Here is a 22,474-nt window from a genome sequence, read left to right as displayed (position 1 = left end):
AACAAGGATTTATTGCTCTTTACACTTAAAAACAGAATGAAGTGGAAGAAAAGAAGGATAGGCTGATTAGAGAAGGTCAAAGGGGAGAGTGGAATCAGCTCCTCTAAAAGGAGATCATTGTCTTGGACTGGAATAAAAGATGAGTTAGGGATTTAGGAGACTCAGGGAATGTTTAAAAACTATGTCAAAATTTTTGGCAGGCTGCTACTGTGATTTTGGGTCACACTTACAACTCTGGTCCAACTTCTTAGAGATTCAGAGGGAAAACAGCAGTAAAGTCTCGCTTCATGCAGATGCTGTGAACAGTAATGAATAAACATGACAAATAAATATGCTGAAAATAAGAAGTGAAAATGCTAAATACGTTAGAAGCAATCTTTACACCTACTGAAAATCCTTCATCAGATGATTTCAAGTTGGAGGTGTCTCAGGAGAAAATAACTTTGAAAATACAAACAGATTTTATTTTTTGTACTTTTATTGAAAAGGTACATTTAAAAAAATACACAGACATTTTACCATTTACAGATTGCAGATATAGATGCTCTAAAAGAGTTCATTCTATTTTGCTGTCTTATACCTCTTGCCCCTGATATCACAAACATTCCAGTCTTGTTGCTATCAGTTTAGAAACGGGGGCATGGGAGCATGACCTGCAACAGATTTCAGTGAACAGAAAGACAGATTGTTCAATTATAAATTTCTTTTAATCTTCTGTACATTATTGCATTAGGGAGCCACAAAATTATGTAGCATCATTACAAATGAAAACAGGTTAAAAATGAAGAAGATAATGACGTAGAAATACATAGATTCATTGTCTTCTTGCAGAGTGCACGAGAGGTGCAAAAATGTGCAATTTAGGAAGCTCGTTTTCTGTTTGTATACATTTGCTTAGCAACTCAAAACTGGTGAGGAAGCTCCAAAATAAGTTAAACAAAAATAGCAGACAGGTAGTAATCAGAGCTATGTTATATGGCTTTCTATTTCGTTTAAATATCACCAAATAAAATGTAAAACAAAGAAAATACATTATTTTATCTTCTGTTCTCTCAAAGAGAAAATTCAAAGCTACTTTGCTTCCTAACATTTACACAGCAACTAAAAATGTTTAATTCAGACAAGAAATACAGATCTAGTACTACACAGGATACAACAGCACTTGGGTCTAAAACAGTACAGATCCCTGTCAACAAGGGTACACCAGAAGGAAAACGCGGTGATGCGTCGCTAAGATGGTAGCCACAAGCAAGCACTTGTGTTCATCTATTTTGTTCCACACTAGAATGTGCCCAGTTGGATTCCAGGATTATTTACAGACGTGTGAGGAAGACCCTAGTTTTTCAAGTCTGTCAGGAAAATATTCCATATTGTTTCTAAGCCAGATCACACCCATGGAAAAATCGTCAGAGAATGATATATATGCACATATATATTTTTTTCTGACAAACACATTTGCAAGAAACTCAGTATTTCAGATACACAAACTGAATGGGAGAGGGCAGGGGGAGGAAAGAGGGAGACAAAGCTTGTGCTGCTCAGGTTCCGCAATTCCAGGCGCGCCCCCCAAACACTCTTGAATCTCAGGGACTTACTCTTTGGAGTCAGGGGTCAGGGAGGCCTGCTGCATTCTGCAGCGGGGGGCCGCACTGCCGCTGAAAACGCTCCAACTGCCGACTCCTCGTGGCTTTCCTGCCCTACTTCCCTACTGCCTCAACCGCCTGGGGGCTTGCGGAACCTCAGTACGGGGCGAAGAGGATGGAGGCGGGGGTCGCGCGGATGGGGCCGTGGCCCGGCCTCAGCAGAGCGGGCGGGATGGCCGCGGCCTGGAAGAGCGAGGCCGACGGCCGCGGCGGCAGAGACAGCGCGGAGGACACGGCGGCCGCCGCCAGCGGCGAGGACAGGAAGGCCGGGGCCAGGGGCTTCATCATGTCCTTCTGGAATGCTAGTTTGGCCTGGCAGAGGGAGAAAACCAGGAGTGGGGTGGGGAGAGAGTTTTGAATGATGGCAGCACTGATAATATTTTCCTAAGTAAAAACTAACATTCGGAAGTCAAAATTTAAAAATCTTGACCCCTCTAGATTATTTTCACAAAGCTTGGTTTCAAAGTCTCTTGGCATATCTTCACTATACTTTGTTTGTCTGGTGGGTCCTTGCCCCTGGGCACTAAAATGGAGGAAAGCCTCTATGAATAGATACTGAAGCTATTTTATGCTGCAGCTCACAAGGAAAAACCAAACATGCCCAGAAGTTTTCCTGTGTAGATTGTGGAGGAGCTCCATTCAAAATTCTGGCTTGTCTTAACCCACAATGAGGCTTTTAAGAGAATGTGCCTTACCCTTCACCTCACATCTTAAAAAAGCTGCACTGGGTTAGCTAACTGGAGTTCGGGACAGTGGGGACCCATGAGGAGTTAAGAAGACAGAGTCAGTTTATACCTCTCTGAAAATCTGCAGCTAACTCAGAGTTGTCATTGGTAATGATTGTAAGTGGGCTAGAAACTATCTCTATTTAAAAGAAATCCCAGGTGGAATCTGTAAAGTAAGAAATCATTCTTAATCCCTCTCTTTTGCAATCAGGAGGAGCTTTGCAAGCTGGATTTGCTTAATGCTCGTAACACCTGCTTGCAGCATCCATGGAGCTTTGGAAAAGCTGGGGGTAATGTCAGTATCACCTCTAGCTGGCCAATCCCAGCTTTCAGGCTCAGACAGAATACCACACTCGGCTGAGTCCCAGGGAGATTAGGAAATCCTTCCATCTGGGCATTTATATGACATCTATTGGTGGAGCCCATTGATATTTTTGCAAAGAAATGGAAAATAGCACATATTGAGAGCAGGTAAGACAGGCTGACTCTCAACATGCCTGCTAGACAGGGAAAGAGAGAGGAATACACACAACCCATGTGCTTTCTGGAAAAACAGAAAAACACCCCAGAAGGTAGGAGGATATTAAATAGATGCACTTCATTTTTGGAAAGCAGTCCCTTTCCCCAAGTGTAACATGCTCCAAGATTCCTCAGGCATCACTGCCCTTGTTCCCAAGACTTTACTTTTGTTTATATGCTAAAGAAGGGAATCTTCAGAAAAGGTCCTGTGAACAGTAAAGTATTGGCCCTTAAAGAGGTTCAGTTTCTCTCTTCTAAGCAATCTATCTTCAAGGTGTCCTACAGAAGGGACTAAGTTCCTTCTAAATTTCCTCTCTATGAGGGCTATTTAAATTCAAAACCCTCTCAGGACCAATTGTCCCCAGACCTTCCTTACCCACAGTCTCTGCCCCAGCCAGCAGGGCTGCCCCACGACAGGTGAGCAGGCAAGGTGAACTTACTGCTAAAATGCTTGGGCTCCGCTGGAGTTTGTTGTAAGGGCTGTATTTCGGCTTTAATGGCTTCCCAGCAACTCGATCCTTATGCCTTCGGCTAGAAATGTGCTAAAAAAAAGTTTGATGCATTAGCTGAATCGATGTGTGAGTTTTATGCTATGTAAAATGTATTTCCTAGACAGAATAATATGTCTGGTTCCTGAAAATAGTACATGCTGACATCAGGTTAAGAGCTGGTTCCTTCATCCCCAGTTCTAGGTCCCTGGTTCCGTGGTGAGGTGGGTAAGATCACCACACTCTCTGAATTAAGATTTGCTCCCCATTACATTGTCACGCCTCTCTCCCTTTCCTTTCTCTATGGCACTCCTTCAACTTTGCCTGGTATTACCACTGTGACTAGGGGCTTCCCAGGTGGCACTAGGGGTAAAGAATCTGCCTGCCAATCTAGGAGATGTAAAAGACACAGGTTAGGTCCCTGGGTTGGCAAGATCCCCTGGAGGAGAACGTGGCAACCCAATCCAGTGTTCTTGCCTGGAGAAATCCCATGGACAGAGGAGCCTGGTGGGTTACAGTCCACAAGGCACAGAGTCGGATGGGGCTGAACAGGCATGCATGCGCCACAGTGACTGATGAATCTGTCTCCCTAAGCAGATTTTGGGTCCTTGGAAGACAGACTGAACCTCTACTATCTTAGAAGTCCCTGTTCAGCTGCAAGTGACCGCGGTGCTCCTTGGTCTATAACACCAAGCCTGGAATCTGACATGTAGTAATAGTAAGTGAAAAATAAAAGTGTCAGTCGCTCAGTTGTGTCCAACTCTTTGTGACTCCATGGACTGTAACCCACCAGGCTCCTCTGCCCACGGGATTCTCCTGGCAAGAATACTGGAATGGGTTGCCATGCCCTCCTCCAGGGATCTTCCCAACAGAGAGATGGAACTCAGGTCTCCCTCATTGCAGGCAGATTCTTTACCATCTGAGCCACCAGGGAAGCCTGTAGTAACAGTAGGTGCACAGATATTTAGTACTAACTTTTTCTTCCACATAGCACTTGCATGTTGTATATCATAGGCATCTTATAAGGTCAGGAAATTTAACTGTGAGCACAGTGAGAACCATTAATATAGACTAGGGATACAGTCAAAAGGATACCCAAGCAACAGTGACTACTAATTCAGGGTACATTACCTGTTTGAGTTGAATTTCTGAATTAACGTGAACATCACAGATTTCACAATGAAATGTCTTGTTCTGTAGTCCTGACCCCTTACTGCCATTCTGCATCTTTAATCTTGATCCAGGTCTTGGATAGGACTTAATTGGGCCAGCCCCATTACGAGCTTCAACCATAGTCTTGTGTTTAGATCCTAAGACAGAAAGAAATATATAGTAAATAGCTATTTAAGAACTATATGAAGCTCTTGAAAAGTTTATCTTTAGGTTGAATTTCCCAAAACTTTTTGAAATGACCTTTTGAATGCTAATCTGGTGCCTCCCAGGTGGTGCTAGTGGTAGAGAAACTGCCTGCCAATGCAGGAGATGCAGGAGACTCAGGTTCCATCCCTGGGTCGGGAAGATCCCCTGGAAGAGGACATGGCAACCCATTCCAGTATTCTTGCCTGGAGCATCCCATGGACAGAGGAGCCTCATGGGCTAGGTCCCCACGGTCAGAAAGAGTTGGACATGACTGAAGCAACTTAGCATGCACATAGATATAACATTTTCATTGAAAAAAAATTAAACCATGAATATATAATAAAGAAAATATGAAAATATAGAGAAGTATAAGAAAATGAACATTACCTCTGTTTTCACCACCCAGAGGTAACCACTGTTATCATTTTAGTGTATTTCTTTTCAGTTTCTTTTTTTAGTATACTAAAAAAATATATATTTTCAAAATTGGGATCATGCTAGTGAAATATCCCGAAAATTTCACACATCAAATCATATTTTCCTATAATTTTGCTGTAATGGCTGAGTAATATATTCTATCATACTGGGTTACTATAATTCGTTCAACATTTCCCTACTGAGGGACTTTTAGCTTGTTTCCCTTTTTTTCTCTTAGAAGTGTGTTACAGTGAACATTGCGCATAGAGAGAGATTTGTCTTCATCTCTGTCATTTCATCATAATGAGTTTGGGGAAGTACTAGATGCTTTTGAGAAAATAAAGAACAGAATAAATTTTATCTCCAAGCTGCTTTTGCCTTGCTGTTTCTAAAGTTGTTACACCATACTTTCTTAAAATCACCCCTTTGAATCAAAAAGTAAAGAAGACTGAACAAACCTAATGTCTGAACAACAAAGGATAAGGTATTCTGATGGGAAAAGCTGGATCTTGTTATAAACATTACTTAAATTCAAACAGTAGCTGCTAACCTGTGTTGTGTGCCTCTAGCTGTGACAGGGAGTTCACAGCCACTTTGCATAGTGAACAATAAAGCAGTTTTTTGGCTTTTTCTTCTTCTGATTCAGAAACAGTACCAGGCGCTCCATTGGTGCTCTTGGAGGGAGAAGTGGCTCCTCCAGGTGGCAGGGGTGTGGTGCCAGGCTTGAGAAGAAAGGAGCCACCTTCAGAACTTGATACTTGATTGGAAATGCTGACTTTTAACTTCCCTTTTTCTTCTAAGAGAGATACACGAGAGAATGTTAAGGCCTCATATACCATAAGGACAAACAAACTGACATAAAGGAATTAAAAATAGAAATCTGATTTCTATACTGCAGTTTTAAAAACATTTTTATTTTATATTGGAGTATAGTTGATTTACAATGTTGTTTTAGTTTCAAGTATACAGCAAAGTGATTCAGTTATACATATACATATACCCATTCTTTTTCAGGTTCTTTTCCATATAGGTTATTACAGAATACTGAGTAGAATTTCCTGTGCTATACAGTAGATCCTTGTTGTTTATCTATTTTGTATATGGTAGTTTGTGTATATGTTAATCCCAAACTCCTAATTTATTTTTCCATATGCCCCACCTTTCCCTTTGGCAGGCAGAAGTTTGTTTTCTATATATAGTTTTGTGTGTGTGTGTGTGTGTGTGTGTGTGTGTGTGTGTGTGATGCAGATTTTAGTTGAGATTGATTGAAAAAAGAACTCCATGGCTTCAGTTCCCATATCAGGTCACTGCAAGGTCATGATGACTCCTGAAACATGACTTTGTTCTCCCACTTGCAGCAGGTAACTTTCTGTCTGATATCCTTGAGTTATAAATTTTGTCCCTTTAATATATAGGGGAACCAGCTACCTTCCAGTCTGATTAAATGATATAATGGTAACATGAAATAAGACATGCAATGGCAGTTTCATTTGACTACTCATGTTTTAATTATGACATGGAGAACATAAAGTTAAAATTCAATTTTTATACCAAGTTAAAATTTTAACCTTAGGGAATAGGGCAGAGGGGAGGGAAGAAACATAGTTAATTTTGGTTATGATTGGTTAAGCTTTTGCTGCTCTTTGAATGGCAATGCAATTTACCCAAAATAAAAGATTCAAAGATTCTATTCATTATACTTAATAACTACTGCCAGTCTGAATCATAAGTTTTAAATAATGACATTAACCACAAGCACAGTATGAGGATTAGCCAAATCATTTACAGATGTCTTGGCATTTTGATCATGTAGCTACCAAATGCTTATAATCCTCAAGGCCCATGTGCAGGCTATAAGAGGGGTCAAAGTGACTTTAACAGAGTCTAACACTTTGGGGTTCATTTGCTATTCAAGAAAGACTCTGTTCAGTGACTCCTTTGGGAAAGAAGCTGGAGCTTCTAAGGCAAATACAAAATTCATCACAAGTTTAACCCTAGTAGAGCCTTGCTCTTAGAAAATGTCTGTAGATATGCTGATAAACTCTCATTAAGAGAGAAAGGGAATTAAAACTGAATATTTATTTAAATGCCCTAATCATGTACCATGGACCTGGATGACCAAGAAGGAAGGAAGGATGAAGGAATGATAAGGTTCTGGGTGTCTCTTCTTTATTTGGGGCAAACCAACACTTCCACACACATCAAAAATAAGGGGAGATGGTATTTCTGCTTAAGTGATTTAGGGATCAGCAGTTGATTTCCATCGCTTTTCCTGAGTTGGATTCATCTAGGTCAAGACTAGACACAGCAGGGATACTGTAGATAAATTTCAACACCTGGGTGGTATTTAGAATAAAGGAATGCTCAGATCCCTTTTAATCCTTGATTTCCACAATCTATAGTCCTTTTTAGAAAGTTTATTAAAACTTGAGGATACCATGAAGTGTGATGGAAAAGATCTCAGGCTTTTACTAACCTGACCTCAAATAGTATGAGAGAAGGAAGTAAATCATTCTTCCTAAAGGGTAATAGTAAGTGAGTTAGATTGAAGATTACTTCAGGCCTGGTATTCTCTTCTCTATAAGGATCCCTCAGATTGGATTTGCAATTTTCTAGAACTCACAAAGCAGATATGGAGATGATAATGGCAGAAAGCAAAGAGGAACTAAAGAGCCTCTTGATGAAAGTGAAAGAGGAGAATGAAAAAGCTGGCTTAAAATACAACATTCAAAAAACTAAGATCATGGCATCCAGTCCCATCACTTCATGGCAAATGGATGGGGAAACAGTGACAGACTTTATTTTCCTGGACTCCAAAATCACTGTTGATGGTTACTGCAGCCATGAAATTAAAAGATGCTTGTTCTTTGGAAGAAAACCTATGACAAACCTTGACAACATATTAAAAAGCAGAGACATTACTTTGCCAACAAAGGTCCATAGAGTCAAAGCTATGCTTTTTCCAGTAGTCATGTATCGATGTGAGAGTTGGGGCATAAGGAAGGCTGAGTGCCGAAGAATCAACACTTTTGAACTGTGGTATTGGAGAAGATTCTTGAGAGTCCCTTGGACAACAAGGAGATCAACCAGTCAATCCTAAAGGAAATCGACCCTAAATATTTACTGAAGGACTGATGCTGAAGCTCCGATACTTTGGTCACCTGATGTGAAGAGCAGTCATTGGAAAAGACCCTGATGCTGGGAAAGACTGAAGGCGGGAGGAGAAGGCGGCAACAAAGAATGAGATGGTTGGCTGGTATCATCAACTCAATTGACATGAGCTGGAGCAAACTCCAGGAGATAGTGAAGGACCAGGAAGCCTGGTGTGCTGCAGTCCATGGGGTTGCATAGAGTCAGACATGACTTAGTGACTGAATGATGCAAAGCAGAGAAATAATTCAGTAATCTTTTAAGATCTGTTCCTGTGGTGTTACTGTGTCTTGTGATGGAAACTTAAGTTATCGTGTAGTGAAATCCTTCTTGGCTTCAAGCAATTCATAAAATATTTTATATAAATTCCTGAAGAATCTGACGTGTTTTAGTCATTTAGTCACTCATTCTGTCTTTTATTCATATCATTATTTTAATTTCCCTTATGTTGACCTCCCTCCTATACTCTTACATGCTGCTACTGCTGCTAAGTCACTTCAGTCGTGTCTGACTCTGTGCGATCCCATAGATGGCAGCCCTTATATAGAACTTTATAATTTACTAAGTGCTATCACTTACATTATCTCTTAATCTCTTACAACAAACTTGTGAAAAACCTAAGGCTGAAGATTATTTCTACCTTAAAAATGTGGAAACGGAAGCTCATCAATATTCAAAAACACCCCACAGATTAGTAGGTAGCATCAATGAGCATGATCTTTTCTGTAACTATTCACCATGTAATGTATTAATCTTCCTGCACAGAGAGGACTTCAGGTCGCATTAACATTATAAAAGGCATACATTAGTCACCTGGAGATGTAAAAGAGCTGTTTATTTGTTTTACAATTATAGCTTAGTTTAAAAGCATATTTGCCTTAAAAACACTTATGATATTCAACAATCATCTGATTCAGGGTACACTGAGAAGATGGACAAAATTATATCTTTTTCCTCTGTGCCCCTATTTCTTTAAGAAAAAGTACACAGATTTCCTTTTTACCTCTCCTTTTCAAAAGAGGTCATTTACTCATTAACAAGTGCATATTAATAATATGCTAACTGCTGACAATGTGCTAGGTACTGAAGAGCATAGTTTTGATAAATAAAGTAGGTATAGACTTTAAAAAGGGCTTCCCTGGTAGCTCAACTGATAAAGAATCTGCCTGCAGTGCAGGAGACCCCGGTTTGATTCCTGGGTTGGGAAGATCCACTGGAGAAAGGATAGGCTACCGACTCCAGTATTCTTGGGCTTCCCTGGTGGCTCAGATGGTAAAGAATCTGCCTGCAATGTGGGAGACCTGGGTTCAATCCCTGGGTTGGGAAGATTCCCTGGAGGAGGTCATGGCAACACACTCCAGTATTCTTGCCTGGAGAATCCCCATGGACTGAGGAGCCTGATGGGCTACAGTCCATGGGGTCACAAAGAGTCAGACCTGACTGAGTGACTGAAATAACTGAAGCAAAGCATAGCACAGACTTTAAAAAAGTAATAGTTTAGCAGGGGATATAAGAAATTCATTCAGAGATCTCTAATTTATGACAGAAACTGGCAAGAGGCATGAGAATCTAGAATTGAAAGAAATTATGTTTGGTTAGGAAGAAATTTTTCACTAAGGAAGTGGCATTCTGTCTAGGTTTTGAAGATCAGTTTAAGTCTGAATTTGGCAATAAGGAGTTCATGATCTGAGCCACAGTCTGCTCCAGGTCTTGTTTTTGCTGACTGTATAGAGCTTCTCCATCTTTGGCTGCAAAGAATATAATCAATCTGATTTCGGTGTTGACCATCTGGTGATGTCCATGTGTAGAGTCTCTCTTGTGTTGTTGGAAGGGGGTGTTTGCTATGACCAGTGCGTTCTCTTGGCAGAACTCTATTTGCCTTTGCCCTGCTTCATTCTGTACTCCAAGGCCAAATTTGCCTGTTACTCCAGGTGTTTCTTGACTTCCTACATTTGCATTCCAGTCCCCTATCATGAAAAGGACATCTTTTTTGGGTATTAGTTCTAAAAAGTCTTGTAGGTCTTCATAGAACTGTTCAACTTCAGCTTCTTCAGCATTACTGGTTGGGGCATAGGCTTGGATTACCGTGATATTGAATGGTTTGCCTTGGAAACGAACAGAGATCACTCTATCATTTTTGAGATTGCATGCAAGTACTGCCTTTCAGACTCTCTTGTTGACCATGATGGCTACTCCATTTCTTCTAAGGGATTCCTGCCCACAGTAGTAGATATAATGGTCATCTGAGTTAAATTCACCCATTCCAGTCCATTTTAGTTCACTGATTCCTAGAATGTCAACATTCACTCTTGCCATCTCCTGTTTGATCACTTCCAATTTGCCTTGATTCATGGACCCAACATTCCAGATTCCTATGCAATATTGCTCTTTACAGCATCGGACCTTGCTTCTATCACCAGTCACATCCATAACTGGGTATTGTTTTTGCTTTGCCTCCATCCCTTCATTCTTTCTGGAGTTGTTTCTCCACTGATCTCCAGTAGCATATTGGGCACCTACTGACCTGGGGAGTTCCTCTTTCAGTATCCTATCATTTTGCCTTTTCATACTGTTCATGGGGTTCTCAAGGCAAGAATACTAAAGTGGCTTGCCATTCCCTTCTCCAGTGGACCACATACTGTCAGACCTCTCCACCATGACCTGTCCGTCTTGGATGGCCCCACACAGCGTGGCTTAGTTTCATAGAGTTAGACAAGGCTGTGGTCCTGTGATCAGATTGGCTAGTTTTCTGTGATTATGGTTTCAGTGTGTCTGCCTTCTGATGCCCTCTCGCAACACCTACTGTCTTACTTGGGTTTCTCTTACCTTGGACGTGGGGTATCTCTTTACAGCTGCTCCAGCAAAGCGCAGTCACTGCTCCTTACCTTGGACGAGGGGTATCTCCTCATAGCTGCCCCTCCTGACCTTGAATGTGGAGTAGCTCCTAACCACTAGACCATTCAGGTATGACCTAAATCAATTCCCTTATGACTATACAGTAGAAGTGAGAAATAGATTCAAAGGACTAGATCTGATAGACAGAGTGCCTGATGAACTATGGATGAAGGTTCGTGACACTGTACAGGAGACAGGGACCAAGACCGTCCCCATGGAAAAGAAATACAAAAAGGCAAAACAGTTGTCTGAGGAGGCCTTACAAATAGCTGTGAAAAGAAGAGAAGAGAAAGGCAAAGGAGAAAAGGAAAGATATTCCCATTTGAATGCAGAGTTCCAAAGAATAGCAAGGAGAGGTAAGAAAGTCTTCCTCAGTGATCAATGCAAAGAAATAGAGGAAAACAATAGAATGGGAAAGACTAGAGATCTCTTCAAGAAAATTAGAGATACCAAGGGAACATTTCATGCAAAGATGGGTTCGATAAAGGATAGAAATGGTATGGACCTAACAGAAGCAGAAGATACTAAGAAGAGGTGGCAAGAATACACAGAAGAACTGTACAAAAAAGATCTTCACGACCCAGATAATCATGATGGTGTGATCACGGACCTAGAGACAGACACACTGGAATGTGAAGTCAAGTCGGCCTTAGAAAGCATCACTACGAACAAAGCTAGTGGAGGTGATGGAATTCCAGTTGAGCTATTTCAAATTCTGAAATATGATGCTGTGAACGTGCTACACTCAATATGCCAGCAAATTTGGAAAACTCAGCAGTGGCCACAGGACTGGAAAAGGTCAGTTTTCATTCCAGTCCCAAAGAAAGGCAATGTCAAAGAATGCTCAAACTACTGCACAATTGCACTCATCTCACACGCTAGTAAAGTAATGCTCAAAATTCTCTAAGCCAGGCTTCAGCAATACTTGAACTGAGAACTTCCAGATGTTCAAGCTGGTTTTAGAAAAGGCAGAGGAACCAGAGATCAAATTGCCAACATCCACTGGATCATCGAAAAAGCAAGAGAGTTCCAGAAAAACATCTATTTCTGCTTTATTGACTATGCCAAAGCCTTTGACTGTGTGGATCACAATAAACTGTGGAAAATTCTGAAGGAGATGGGAATACCAGACCACCTGATCTGCCTCCTGAGAAACCTGTATGCAGGTCAGGAAGCAACAGTTAGAACTGGACACGGAACAATGACTGGTTGTTGCATCTGGACACCTGCCATGAAGAAGGCATCAATAATTGTCTGTAAGTACCAAAATATTTTGGAGATCCAACCAGTCCCTCCTAAAGGAGATCAGTCCTGGGTGTTCATTGGAAGGACTGATGCTGAAGCTGAAACTCCAATACTTTGGCCACCTCATGCGAAGAGTTGTCTCATTGGAGAAGACCCTGATGCTGGGAGGGATTGGGGGCAGGAGGAGAAGGGGACAACAGAGGATGAGATGGCTGGATGGCATCACCTACTCGATGGACATGAGTTTTAGTAGACTCTGGGAGTTTGTGATGGACAGGGAGGCATGGCGTGCTGGGATTCATGGGGTTGCAAAGAGTCGGACACAACTGAGCGACTGAACTTAACTGAAATGAACTTTGAAGTTCAGATTTAGATAAGCATGGAATAGAGTGGAAAGGAGTAGGAAGTGAATGGTTAGAAGTGGAAATGTGAGGAGATGTTTAGGTGTTATAAAGCTTGGGGTTTCCTGGTGAGTGCCTGGTAGGTGAACACAGAAAATGGCAACAGGTATAATGGGAGATATAAAGATGGATTGAGTCAGAAGGCAGAGAATATTTTAAAACTATTAAAGTAGATACTAAGGATAGCTATTTCCCTTTTAAATAGTTATGGAGTGTTTAAGATTTACACGGTTTAACATTTAGATAACTTATGTTTTCGTTTGCATGCCCTAGATAAATCAGAGTCTTAAACTTTGAGAATATTAGAAATATATTGACTTTGGAAATGTGTAAATGGTTTCATCATATTCAGGGGATTCTGCTGCTGGATTGATACTACCTAGTCAGTAAGACAGATCCTAAAATCAGGAAAGTCTCTGATGCAATAGTTTATTTAAATTCTGACTTTCTTTCTGGATATGTATACTTATAAGCATCAAAGCCTAATTTTATTATTTGCATTTTAATTGTTAGATATTTTTATCAAAGTCTGTTATTTCTCTTCCCTTACTGACATTTTTACAGCTTTCTTATTTTGTGTATTTGAAAGTTTAATTAATGAACTGTTTACTTCTGTTTCTTTTAATAAAGATGCATGTCATCTGGAACTTCTGGTTAATATGAATTCCAGTTTCAAGTATTCCCTCACCTAATGTTAATTAGCAGGTTTTCTGACTGTCTTAATTATTTCCTGATTACTCAAACTCCTTTCTTAACATTTTATCCTGCAGGATTTTGAAGCAAAATTTGCTAAGCTGCATCAGAATTGCCCTTTATAACAAATATCCATAATTTATGCATCCAAATGAATTTAGTTTCTCTAAGTACCTTTCTTGAAAGGTCCCACTCTAATTCACTTATTTTCCAAAGCTCTAAACATTTTGAAAATCTCTCTTTTTGGAATGTTTTCATAGCCAGTTGATAAACCAGGTGAAAGAAATCAGTTTTCAATATTTATATATCACTTTTTTTTTTATTCCAAAAATTTTACTCAAATTGACCCAGCTTAGCACTATTTTGCTTATATACAATCTCAGAGCACTAATACTTTGACATGGAAGATGAAAAGAACATATAAGAATTCTGAAATCAGTTTTCAGAAACTAATACTGTTGGTAATTAGAAGAGTCATGTCCATTTATAGGTCTTGATTTTAAAAACAAAATAATATTCTAACTATATCATAGATCTTATTTTGAGGTAGAACTTTGGAAGCTATAATCAACTTTTGATTTCACACGAGGTTTACTCTTGAGTTTAATGTTATAAATAGAAGAAGTTTTTTTTCTAAACAGGTGTCAATGGCTTCCATAATAGATAACAGATATCAATAACAGATACATACAGTATTTTATATGATAAATGCTTGATATAGAAAATGAAGTTAGACAAACATTTAAAAAAATTAAAATCACCCATGATTCTATCATCTAAAGTAGAAGTCAACAAACTTTTTTCTGTGAAGCACCAGATAATAAACAGTGGGCTTTTAAGCCACACAGTCTCTATTTCAACTTGTGCTAAACTTTGCTGTAACAGCAGGAAAGTAGCCACCTACACATGTGATTGAACACACTCTACTTAGAAAGAGAGGCAGCAGGCTAGACTTAGCCTGCAGGTAGCAGTTTGCTGATCCTTGACTTGGACGGTTTCACTTCAATATCTATTACTCCACATTATTGTATATAATAGGGTATATGAATAGACAGAAACATAAAATTCTATCATGAACATTTGTTGCTTAGCAATGTATCAAGAATATCTTTCCATTTCAATAAATATAGATATAACTGAATCATGATTTGTAACACCAAATGATATATACTTACATGGATATACTATATTTAACAAATCTTTTGATATTTAGGTTGTTTCTGGTTTGCACTTTTACTATTGTTAAAAAGATACTGAGTAGGAATTCTTTTACTTGGGAGTGAAGGCCACAACCCCAAACTGAAAGCAATTGGTATGAAGTAACTCAGTACCTTAGAGAAAGTCCTCAAAGATGCCCTAGACACATACTGGTAGCATTAAAAAAAAAAAAAAGGTAGTAGACTTAACCTGTTATCAACACCCTATCACCTACCACTTGGACTGTAGAGGGATTGGAGGACTCGCTGGCATTGAAACTTTGTTGTCTGGTTGGAGGCTTCTGAATCCAGACAAATAAGTAAAGCTAGACATGCATGTAACAGGGGATACTGGTATTTCATTCCCCCATCAGACGACTTTAGGCCTTGGTGGTCTGTCCCTCATGCCAGGTGAGGTAGAGGAAAGGCAGGCTGGACAGAGATGAGGCTGAGAAAAGGTGGCCAAGCTTGAGCCTTGCTATTGGTGCAGACACAGGAGGGCTGATAATCAGGACCCTGGCAGTAAGAGCCTGAGGATTGGACCTTTGGTGGTCAGGACTGAGGAAGAATTGAACCACGTGGAGGCCTTACACATGGTCCTCAAGAAGCATCTGGACACCTGCCATGCAGAAGGCATCAATAATTGTCCGTAAGTACCAAAATATTTTGGAGATCCAATCAGTCCATCCTAAAGGAGATCAGTCCTGGGTGTTCATTGGAAGGACTGATTTTGAAGCTGAAACTCCAATACTTTGGCCACCTGATGTGAAGAGCTGACTCACTGGAAAACACCCTGATGCTGGGAGGGATTGGGGGCAGGAGGAGAAGGGGACGACAGAGGATGAGATGGCTGGATGGCATCACCGGCTCAATGGACGTGAGTTTGAGTAAACTTCGGGAGTTAGTGATGGACAGGGAGGCCTGGTGTGCTGCGATGCATGGGGTCGCAAAGAGTCAGACACAACTGAGCGACTGAACTGAACTGAACCAAAGTATTTGCCCTCCCTTCCATTCCTTCTCCCATCCCTAGATGGAAAGGGCAAGAATCAGAAATGATATGATGCGGAAGAAGGAAAGGGCAAGCTATGCCTCTTCCCGTGGTCCATTCTGAGCCAGGATGAAGGCAGTGCTCAGTTGGATAAGAGCCTAAAGTTGCAGATAAGACCAGACTTTCTTCTGATATTTGACAATGCCTTTGAGGAATGAGAAAGGAAGATTCAACAGGGTATACAGGCAGTCATGTTTGTACTCCACTGAATTCACATATACTCAATAAACAGCACTGTGTACAGACATCTCTGTATACTTGTATTATAGTTTCCTCAGGACCTAAACTTTGAAGAGAAATTGCTGAGACAAAAAGCTTATGATGCACATTGCCAAATTGCCCTCTAGATGGTTATACAAATCAATACTCTTAGAGCTTTGTAAGAGATTGCTGGCTTCCCTGTACCTTTACCAGCCTAAGCATCCATTGTTTTTTGCCAATATGACAGATGTAATACAGTACCTCATTGTCAATTTGATTTTCATTTCTTTTTATACTAAACAGGTTGAATATGTTTTCATAAAGCTAATGATTTGCATTTCAAAGTAATTTAAAAAAATTCCTAATTCTAAAAGGGAAAAAAATTCTTGAGCTAAATGCATTTTTAGGAGTTAAAATTTTTACACTAAATAAGTAAATTTTACCATAATAACAAGCCTCCTTTTATATACAACCAATATATATACATATCTGTGTGCTCAGTCGCTGATTCATGTCCAACTCTCTGCAATGCTATGGACTATAGCCTGCCAGGCTCTGCTGTCCTGGAATTTTCCAGGCAAGAATACTGAAGTGGGTTGTCATTTCCTGCTACAGGGGATCTTCCTGACCCAGGATTGAGCCCAGGTCTCCTGGGTCTCCTGCACTGGCAGGCGGATTCTTTTGCCTCTGTGCCACCTGGGTAGCCTATATATATACAGGTTTTTGTTATATATACAAGGTTATGTTAGTTTCAGGTATATAGCAAAGTGATTTAGTTACACTTCCATATATATCTATTCTTTTTCATATTCTTTTCCCTTATAGGATATCACAGAATATTGAGCATAGTCCCCTGTGCTAGACAGTAGGTGCCTGTTGGTTATCTGTTGTACATGCAGTAGTGTGTATATGCTAATCTCAAACTCCTCATTTATCCGCCCACCTTTCTTTCTGCTTTGGTAACCATTAGCTTGTTTCCTATGTCGTATACGTAACTAATATTGTTAAGTTGGTTGGAGCAGTGTTCTTAGAAGCTGAATTCAGAGGCTCAATCCTTATTTGAAGAAGTTTATTTTTTTGTAAAACAAAAAATAAAGCTAATGATTTGCTTTTTTTTTGATTTGATGATTTGATTTGATTTTTTTTAATTTGATTTGATGATTTGATCAAATCAAATCATTTGATCAAAATGATTTGATTTTTTTGTAAAACAAAAAATAAACTGACCTAGTAGATATTCCTGGAAGTTATATCTTAGAGTTATAGTAAAAGCACCAATAATAATCACAAATTAATAGCCAATACTAGTTGAATACTCTCTATAGACCAAGCAGTATGGTAAGAACTTACGTTCATTACCTCATTTATTTTTCATATCCTCTAATGAGGTACTGTTAACTATCTGTACCTTTTAATTTCTTTTTTATTGAGGTATAACTTATATACGGTAAAGTACACAAAGCTTAATGAATTTATACATATGTATCCATTTGTGTCCCCTTCATGGATCACAGCCCTGTCATGGTGAAGGGGCTTGCATAACTCAATGAAGCTATGAGCTATGCTGTGCACGGCCACCCAAGATCATAGTGGTCATATGGGGTGATAGTGGAGAGTTCTGACAAAAAGTGGTCCACTGGACGAGGGAATGGCAAACCACTCCAGTATTCTTGCTGTGAGAACTCCATCAACTGTATAAAAAAGCAAAAATATATGACACAGAAAGATGAGCCCCCGGGTTGGAAGGTGTCCAGTACACTACTGGGGAAGAGCAGAGGACAGTTACTAATAGCTCCAGAAAGAGTAAAAGAAGAGGGTGGCAGAGGATGAGATGGTTGGATAGCACCACCAACTCAATGGACATGAATCCGGGCAAACTTGGGGAGTTAGTGAAGGACAGGGAGGCCTGGTGTGCTGCAGTCCATGGGGTCACATAGTCGGACATGACTTAGTGACTGAACAACAACAACAAATACATTTATGTTAACCTAGATATACAGAAGATTTAAGATATTAATATATAAGATATAGAGATATAGAATGTTTCCACCACCCTGGAAAGGTCCATTGAACCCCCAATCAGTTGATACTCCCCTTCTCTTCAAAGATAACCACCATTCTCATCTCTATCAACTTAGATCTGTTTTGCCTATTTTTGAACTTCATATAAATGGAATTGCCCAACATATATTATTTTATACTTGTCTTCTTTCATACAACATTATGTCTGAGATTTATCCATATTGTTGCACATATTATAGAAGTTCGTACTTTTCCTGATGGTTGGATAGGATTCATTGTATGACTGTGCCATAGTTTATTTATCTACATTAGTATTAATGAGTATTTGAAACATTTCAATTTTTGGCTATTTTGAGTAATGGTACTATAAACATTCTTAGACATGTTTTTGGTAGACATAAATACTCATTTATGTTTTCTGTCTATCTATCTCTTTCTCTCTACATATGTATTTATCTTTAGTGGATTCTGAAGAGTTTTCCAAAATGGCGGTACTGATTTATATTTCTGCCAGCGATGTATGAGAATTCCGATTGTTCTACATTCTAAGAAATAGTATCACTGTTTTCAGTCCTTTTGACTTTAGCTGTTCTGGTGGGTGACTAATGATATGGAACATCTTTGCATATTATAGGCTAATTGTATATCTTCTTTTGTGAATTGATTGGTCAAATATTCCCTTCATTAAAAAAAAATAGATTGTAAGCTTTTTTCTTCTTGATTTATAGGAACAGGAGTCCTTTTTCAGATACATGTGTTATAGATTATCTCCCCAGAGAGTGGTATGCTTTCCTCTCTCTAATGTTGTGTTATAATTACAATTGTTCATAAAGAAAAGGTAACCAAGGCTTAGACAGATTACATAACTTCCCACATTCATTCAGTTACCAAAGTGGTAGAGCATGGATTCAACTACAGGCTTCTGAATCCTAAGCCAGTGCTTCTTAATGCTCTTCTGTTTTGAAGGAGTAGAGATTAAGAATGTTCGGTCTCAGTAAAACTTTTTTGAAGGCCTGAGATTGCTGAATAAAGGTAAGTGAGTGGATGGAAATATCTTTGTATATCTTAGTAACATGATGTCATATAAACATAGCACATTATGGGCAAAATTCGCTGAGAAGAGTTGGACACGACTGAGCGACTTCACTTTCACTTTCCACTTTCATGCATTGGAGGAGGAAATGGCAACCCACTCCAGTGTTCTTGCCTGGAGAATCTCAGGGACGGAGGAGCCTGGTGGGCTGCTGTCTATGGGGTCGCAGAGTCGGACACGACTGAAGCAACTTAGCAGCAGCAGCAGCAGACAAATAAGTTTGTTTTAATAAAGTTTCTTTAAGGTTGCAAATTCTAATCCCTAAGAAAGGCAATCCCAAAGAATGCTCAAACTACCGCACAATTGCACTCATCTCACACGCTAGTAAAGTAATGCTCAAAATTCTCCAAGCCAGGCTTCAGCAATACGTGAACTGAGAACTTCCAGATGTTCAAGCTGGTTTTAGAAAAGGCAGAGGAACCAAAGATCAAATTGCCAATATCCGCTGGATCATCAAAAAAGCAAGAGAGTTCCAGAAAAACATCTATTTCCACTTTATTGATTACGTCAAAGCCTTCGACTGTGTGGATCACAATAAACTGTGGAAAATTCTGAAGGAGATGGGAATACCAGACCACCTGACCTGCCTCTTGAGAAACCTGTATGCAGATCAGGAAGCAACAGTTCGAACTGGACATGGAACACCAGACTGGTTCCAAATAGGAAAAGGAGGACGTCAAGGCTGTATATTGTCACCCTGCTTAATTAACTTATATGCAGAGTACATCATGAGAAATGCTGGGCTGGAAGAAGCACAAGCTGGAATCAAGATTGCCGGGAGAAATATCAATAACCTCAGATATGCAGATGACAGCACCCTTATGGCAGAAAGTGAAGAGGAACTAAAAAGCCTCTTGATGAAAGTGAAAGAGGAGAGAAAGAAAAAGTTGGCTTAAAGCTCAACATTCAGAAAAACTAAGATCATGGCATCTGGTCCCATCACCTCATGGGAAATAGATGGGGAGACAGTGGAAACAGTGTCAAACTTTATTTTTTTGGGTTCCAAAATCACTGCAGATGGTGACTGCAGCCATGAAATTAAAAGACGCTTACTCCTTGGAAGGAAAGTTATGACCAACCTAGATAGCATATTAAAAAGCAGAGACATTACTTTGCCAACAAAGGTCCGTCTGGTCAAGGCTATGGTTTTTCCAGTAGTCATGTATGGATGTGAGAGTTGGACTGTGAAGAAAGCTGAATGCTGAAAAATTGATGCTTTTGAACTGTGGTATTGGAGAAGACTCTTGAGAGTCCCTTGGACTGCAAGGAGATCCAACCAGTCCATCCTGAAGGAGATAAGTCCTGGGTGTTCATTGGAAGGACTGATGTTGAAGCTGAAACTCCAATACTTTGGCCACCTGATGTGAAGAACTGACTCATTGGAAAAGACCCTGATGCTGGGAGGGATTGGGGGCAGGAGGAGAAGGGGACGACAGAGGATGAGATGGCTGGATGGCATCACCGACTCGATGGACATGAGTTTGGGTAAACTCCGGGAGTTGGTGATGGACAGGGAGGCCTGGCGTGCTACAATTCATGGGGTCGCAAAGAGTCGGACACAACTGAGCGACTGAACTGACTGAAGGTTGCAAATTTGCATGAAACCTACGAAAGCTTTTTAAAGGCATATCTTTTGCTTCTGTGTTTTCTTCTCTGAGTTCTCACTTCTTGACTAATTTCCCAGAAGGGTTAATGGGCCTCCAAAAGAAGGTTATGATGCTCTATGTGAAGTAAAAATGTCCCTGCATTTTTGTTTTTGATAACACATGTGTTGGTTTATCAAGTTGTACAAATAACAACTAAAAATAAGTATATTTTCTGCCACTGAGAAATGGCAAAGATAAAGATTATCAGAGAGGGGAAGATAAGATATAGTACCTGCTTGATTGAAATGTGAAGCAGCAGAACCATTCTGAGACATGTGTGAAGTTCATACCACTCTACCAAGTAAGTCCCATCTAAGAATACATCATAAGGAAATAGCCATCTACCTATCCAACTAATTTAATAATTATTGAGTACCTGTGACACTATCCTAGACACTAAAGTTAGAAGTGAAAAGACCAGATCTTTGACTCAATGAAATTAGTTATCTAGTGGTAGAGCCAGAAAAGTGTGTATATATATATATATATATATATATATATATATATATATTTATACAAATACACATATACTTTTATTACATGTGTATATATTTATAAAATGTATGTTAAATACATATAAGTGGGTATAAAGCATGTTTATATTTTACATATATAAGCATATAAAAATGTGTATAATATATACATATATGTATATACATGCACATATATGTATAATGTGTGTGTGTATATATATATATATATAGTCTCATAGTATTAAGTGTACTAAGAAAAATAAAGCATGGCATGGTAATAGAGTCATTTCAAGCCTGTCTAAAGAGGTAATAGTTGACAGACCTTTGAATAAAATAGCAGGAATTCTGGGAAGAAGAGCATTCCTGGAAGAAAGAATAGCAAGTACAAAAACCTTAAAATGAAATGAGCAAGATCAAGGTGAGTGAGAAGAGAGTGAATGCAGGCTCTGAGGGAAGGAGTTGATCAGAGGCCATATAGTCCGATAGAGCACGAGAGAAATTTGGATGTAATCTAAGTGTGATTTCTGAGCAGTCTCCTGAGAGGTGATCTGAGCCATGTTTTCCTAAGATCATTCTCACTGGTATGTGGAGAAGAACTTGTGAAAGGGAGATGAGTCAGGAGACTACTGTAGTTGTCCAAGAGGGAGGCGATGGTTGCTTGGACCAGGGTGGTAGTAGAGAATTGAGCAGTATGTTTAGGGTATATTTATCACTAAAAACAACCAGACTTACTGGCTGATTAGATGTAGGGTATCAGAGAAAGAGAGGAATCAAGGATTACTACCAAGATTTCAGCATGAACACTTGGTGAATGGTGGGTGGTATCATTCACTGAGATTAGAGATAATGGTTATTCAGGAGGGTGACCAAACTTCCTGGTCTCTCAGCCAGGAAAACTTGGGTATTTTTAGTTCTGTTTACTGGTGAATAAACCTAAAGCAAGTGACTTAAGTGACTGGTGCCTTAATCTGAACATATGCAAAATACCACCATTTTCTCCTTGGGCTCTAAGAAACAAGAAGATTGTAAAGGTAAGACAAGGGCTTCAGGCAGAAGACACAATGAAAAGTTAATAGCTTTGGGGCCTATGCTCAAGTGATTCATGGTTAATGAGCTCAAGGTCATGCTCTGTTCCACATTTAAGGGCTGTGGATATCTAAATCTGTGTCTTTTGTTGAGTACCGAAAAAAAATGTGAACCAGTCTTTAGAAGTAAATCACCACAAGTGGACAATGCCAGCTCACACCCCAGACCCCAAAG

General features: G+C 39.7%; 1 protein-coding gene across 4 annotated transcripts in view; it reads right to left on the bottom strand.

The window, feature by feature from the left end:
• Positions 1-466: 466 nt before the first annotated feature.
• Positions 467-22,474, bottom strand: part of ZNF385B (zinc finger protein 385B) — a 342,813-nt gene continuing 320,805 nt past the window's right edge. For all 4 annotated transcript variants that reach the window (XM_061135163.1, XM_061135164.1, XM_061135165.1 and 1 more), the window contains 4 exons: positions 5,702-5,947; positions 4,507-4,685; positions 3,328-3,429; positions 467-1,955 (listed from right to left, as the gene is read on the bottom strand). In XM_061135163.1, coding sequence (XP_060991146.1) covers positions 1,740-1,955; positions 3,328-3,429; positions 4,507-4,685; positions 5,702-5,947 — 743 coding nt within the window. In that variant the 3' untranslated portion in view covers positions 467-1,739. The remainder of the gene's footprint in view (positions 1,956-3,327; positions 3,430-4,506; positions 4,686-5,701; positions 5,948-22,474) is intronic.

The sequence above is a fragment of the Dama dama genome, chromosome 33 (genome assembly GCF_033118175.1).
Source record: "Dama dama isolate Ldn47 chromosome 33, ASM3311817v1, whole genome shotgun sequence".
NCBI lineage: Eukaryota > Metazoa > Chordata > Mammalia > Artiodactyla > Cervidae > Dama > Dama dama.
This window is presented reverse-complemented; position numbering and strand designations above follow the sequence as displayed.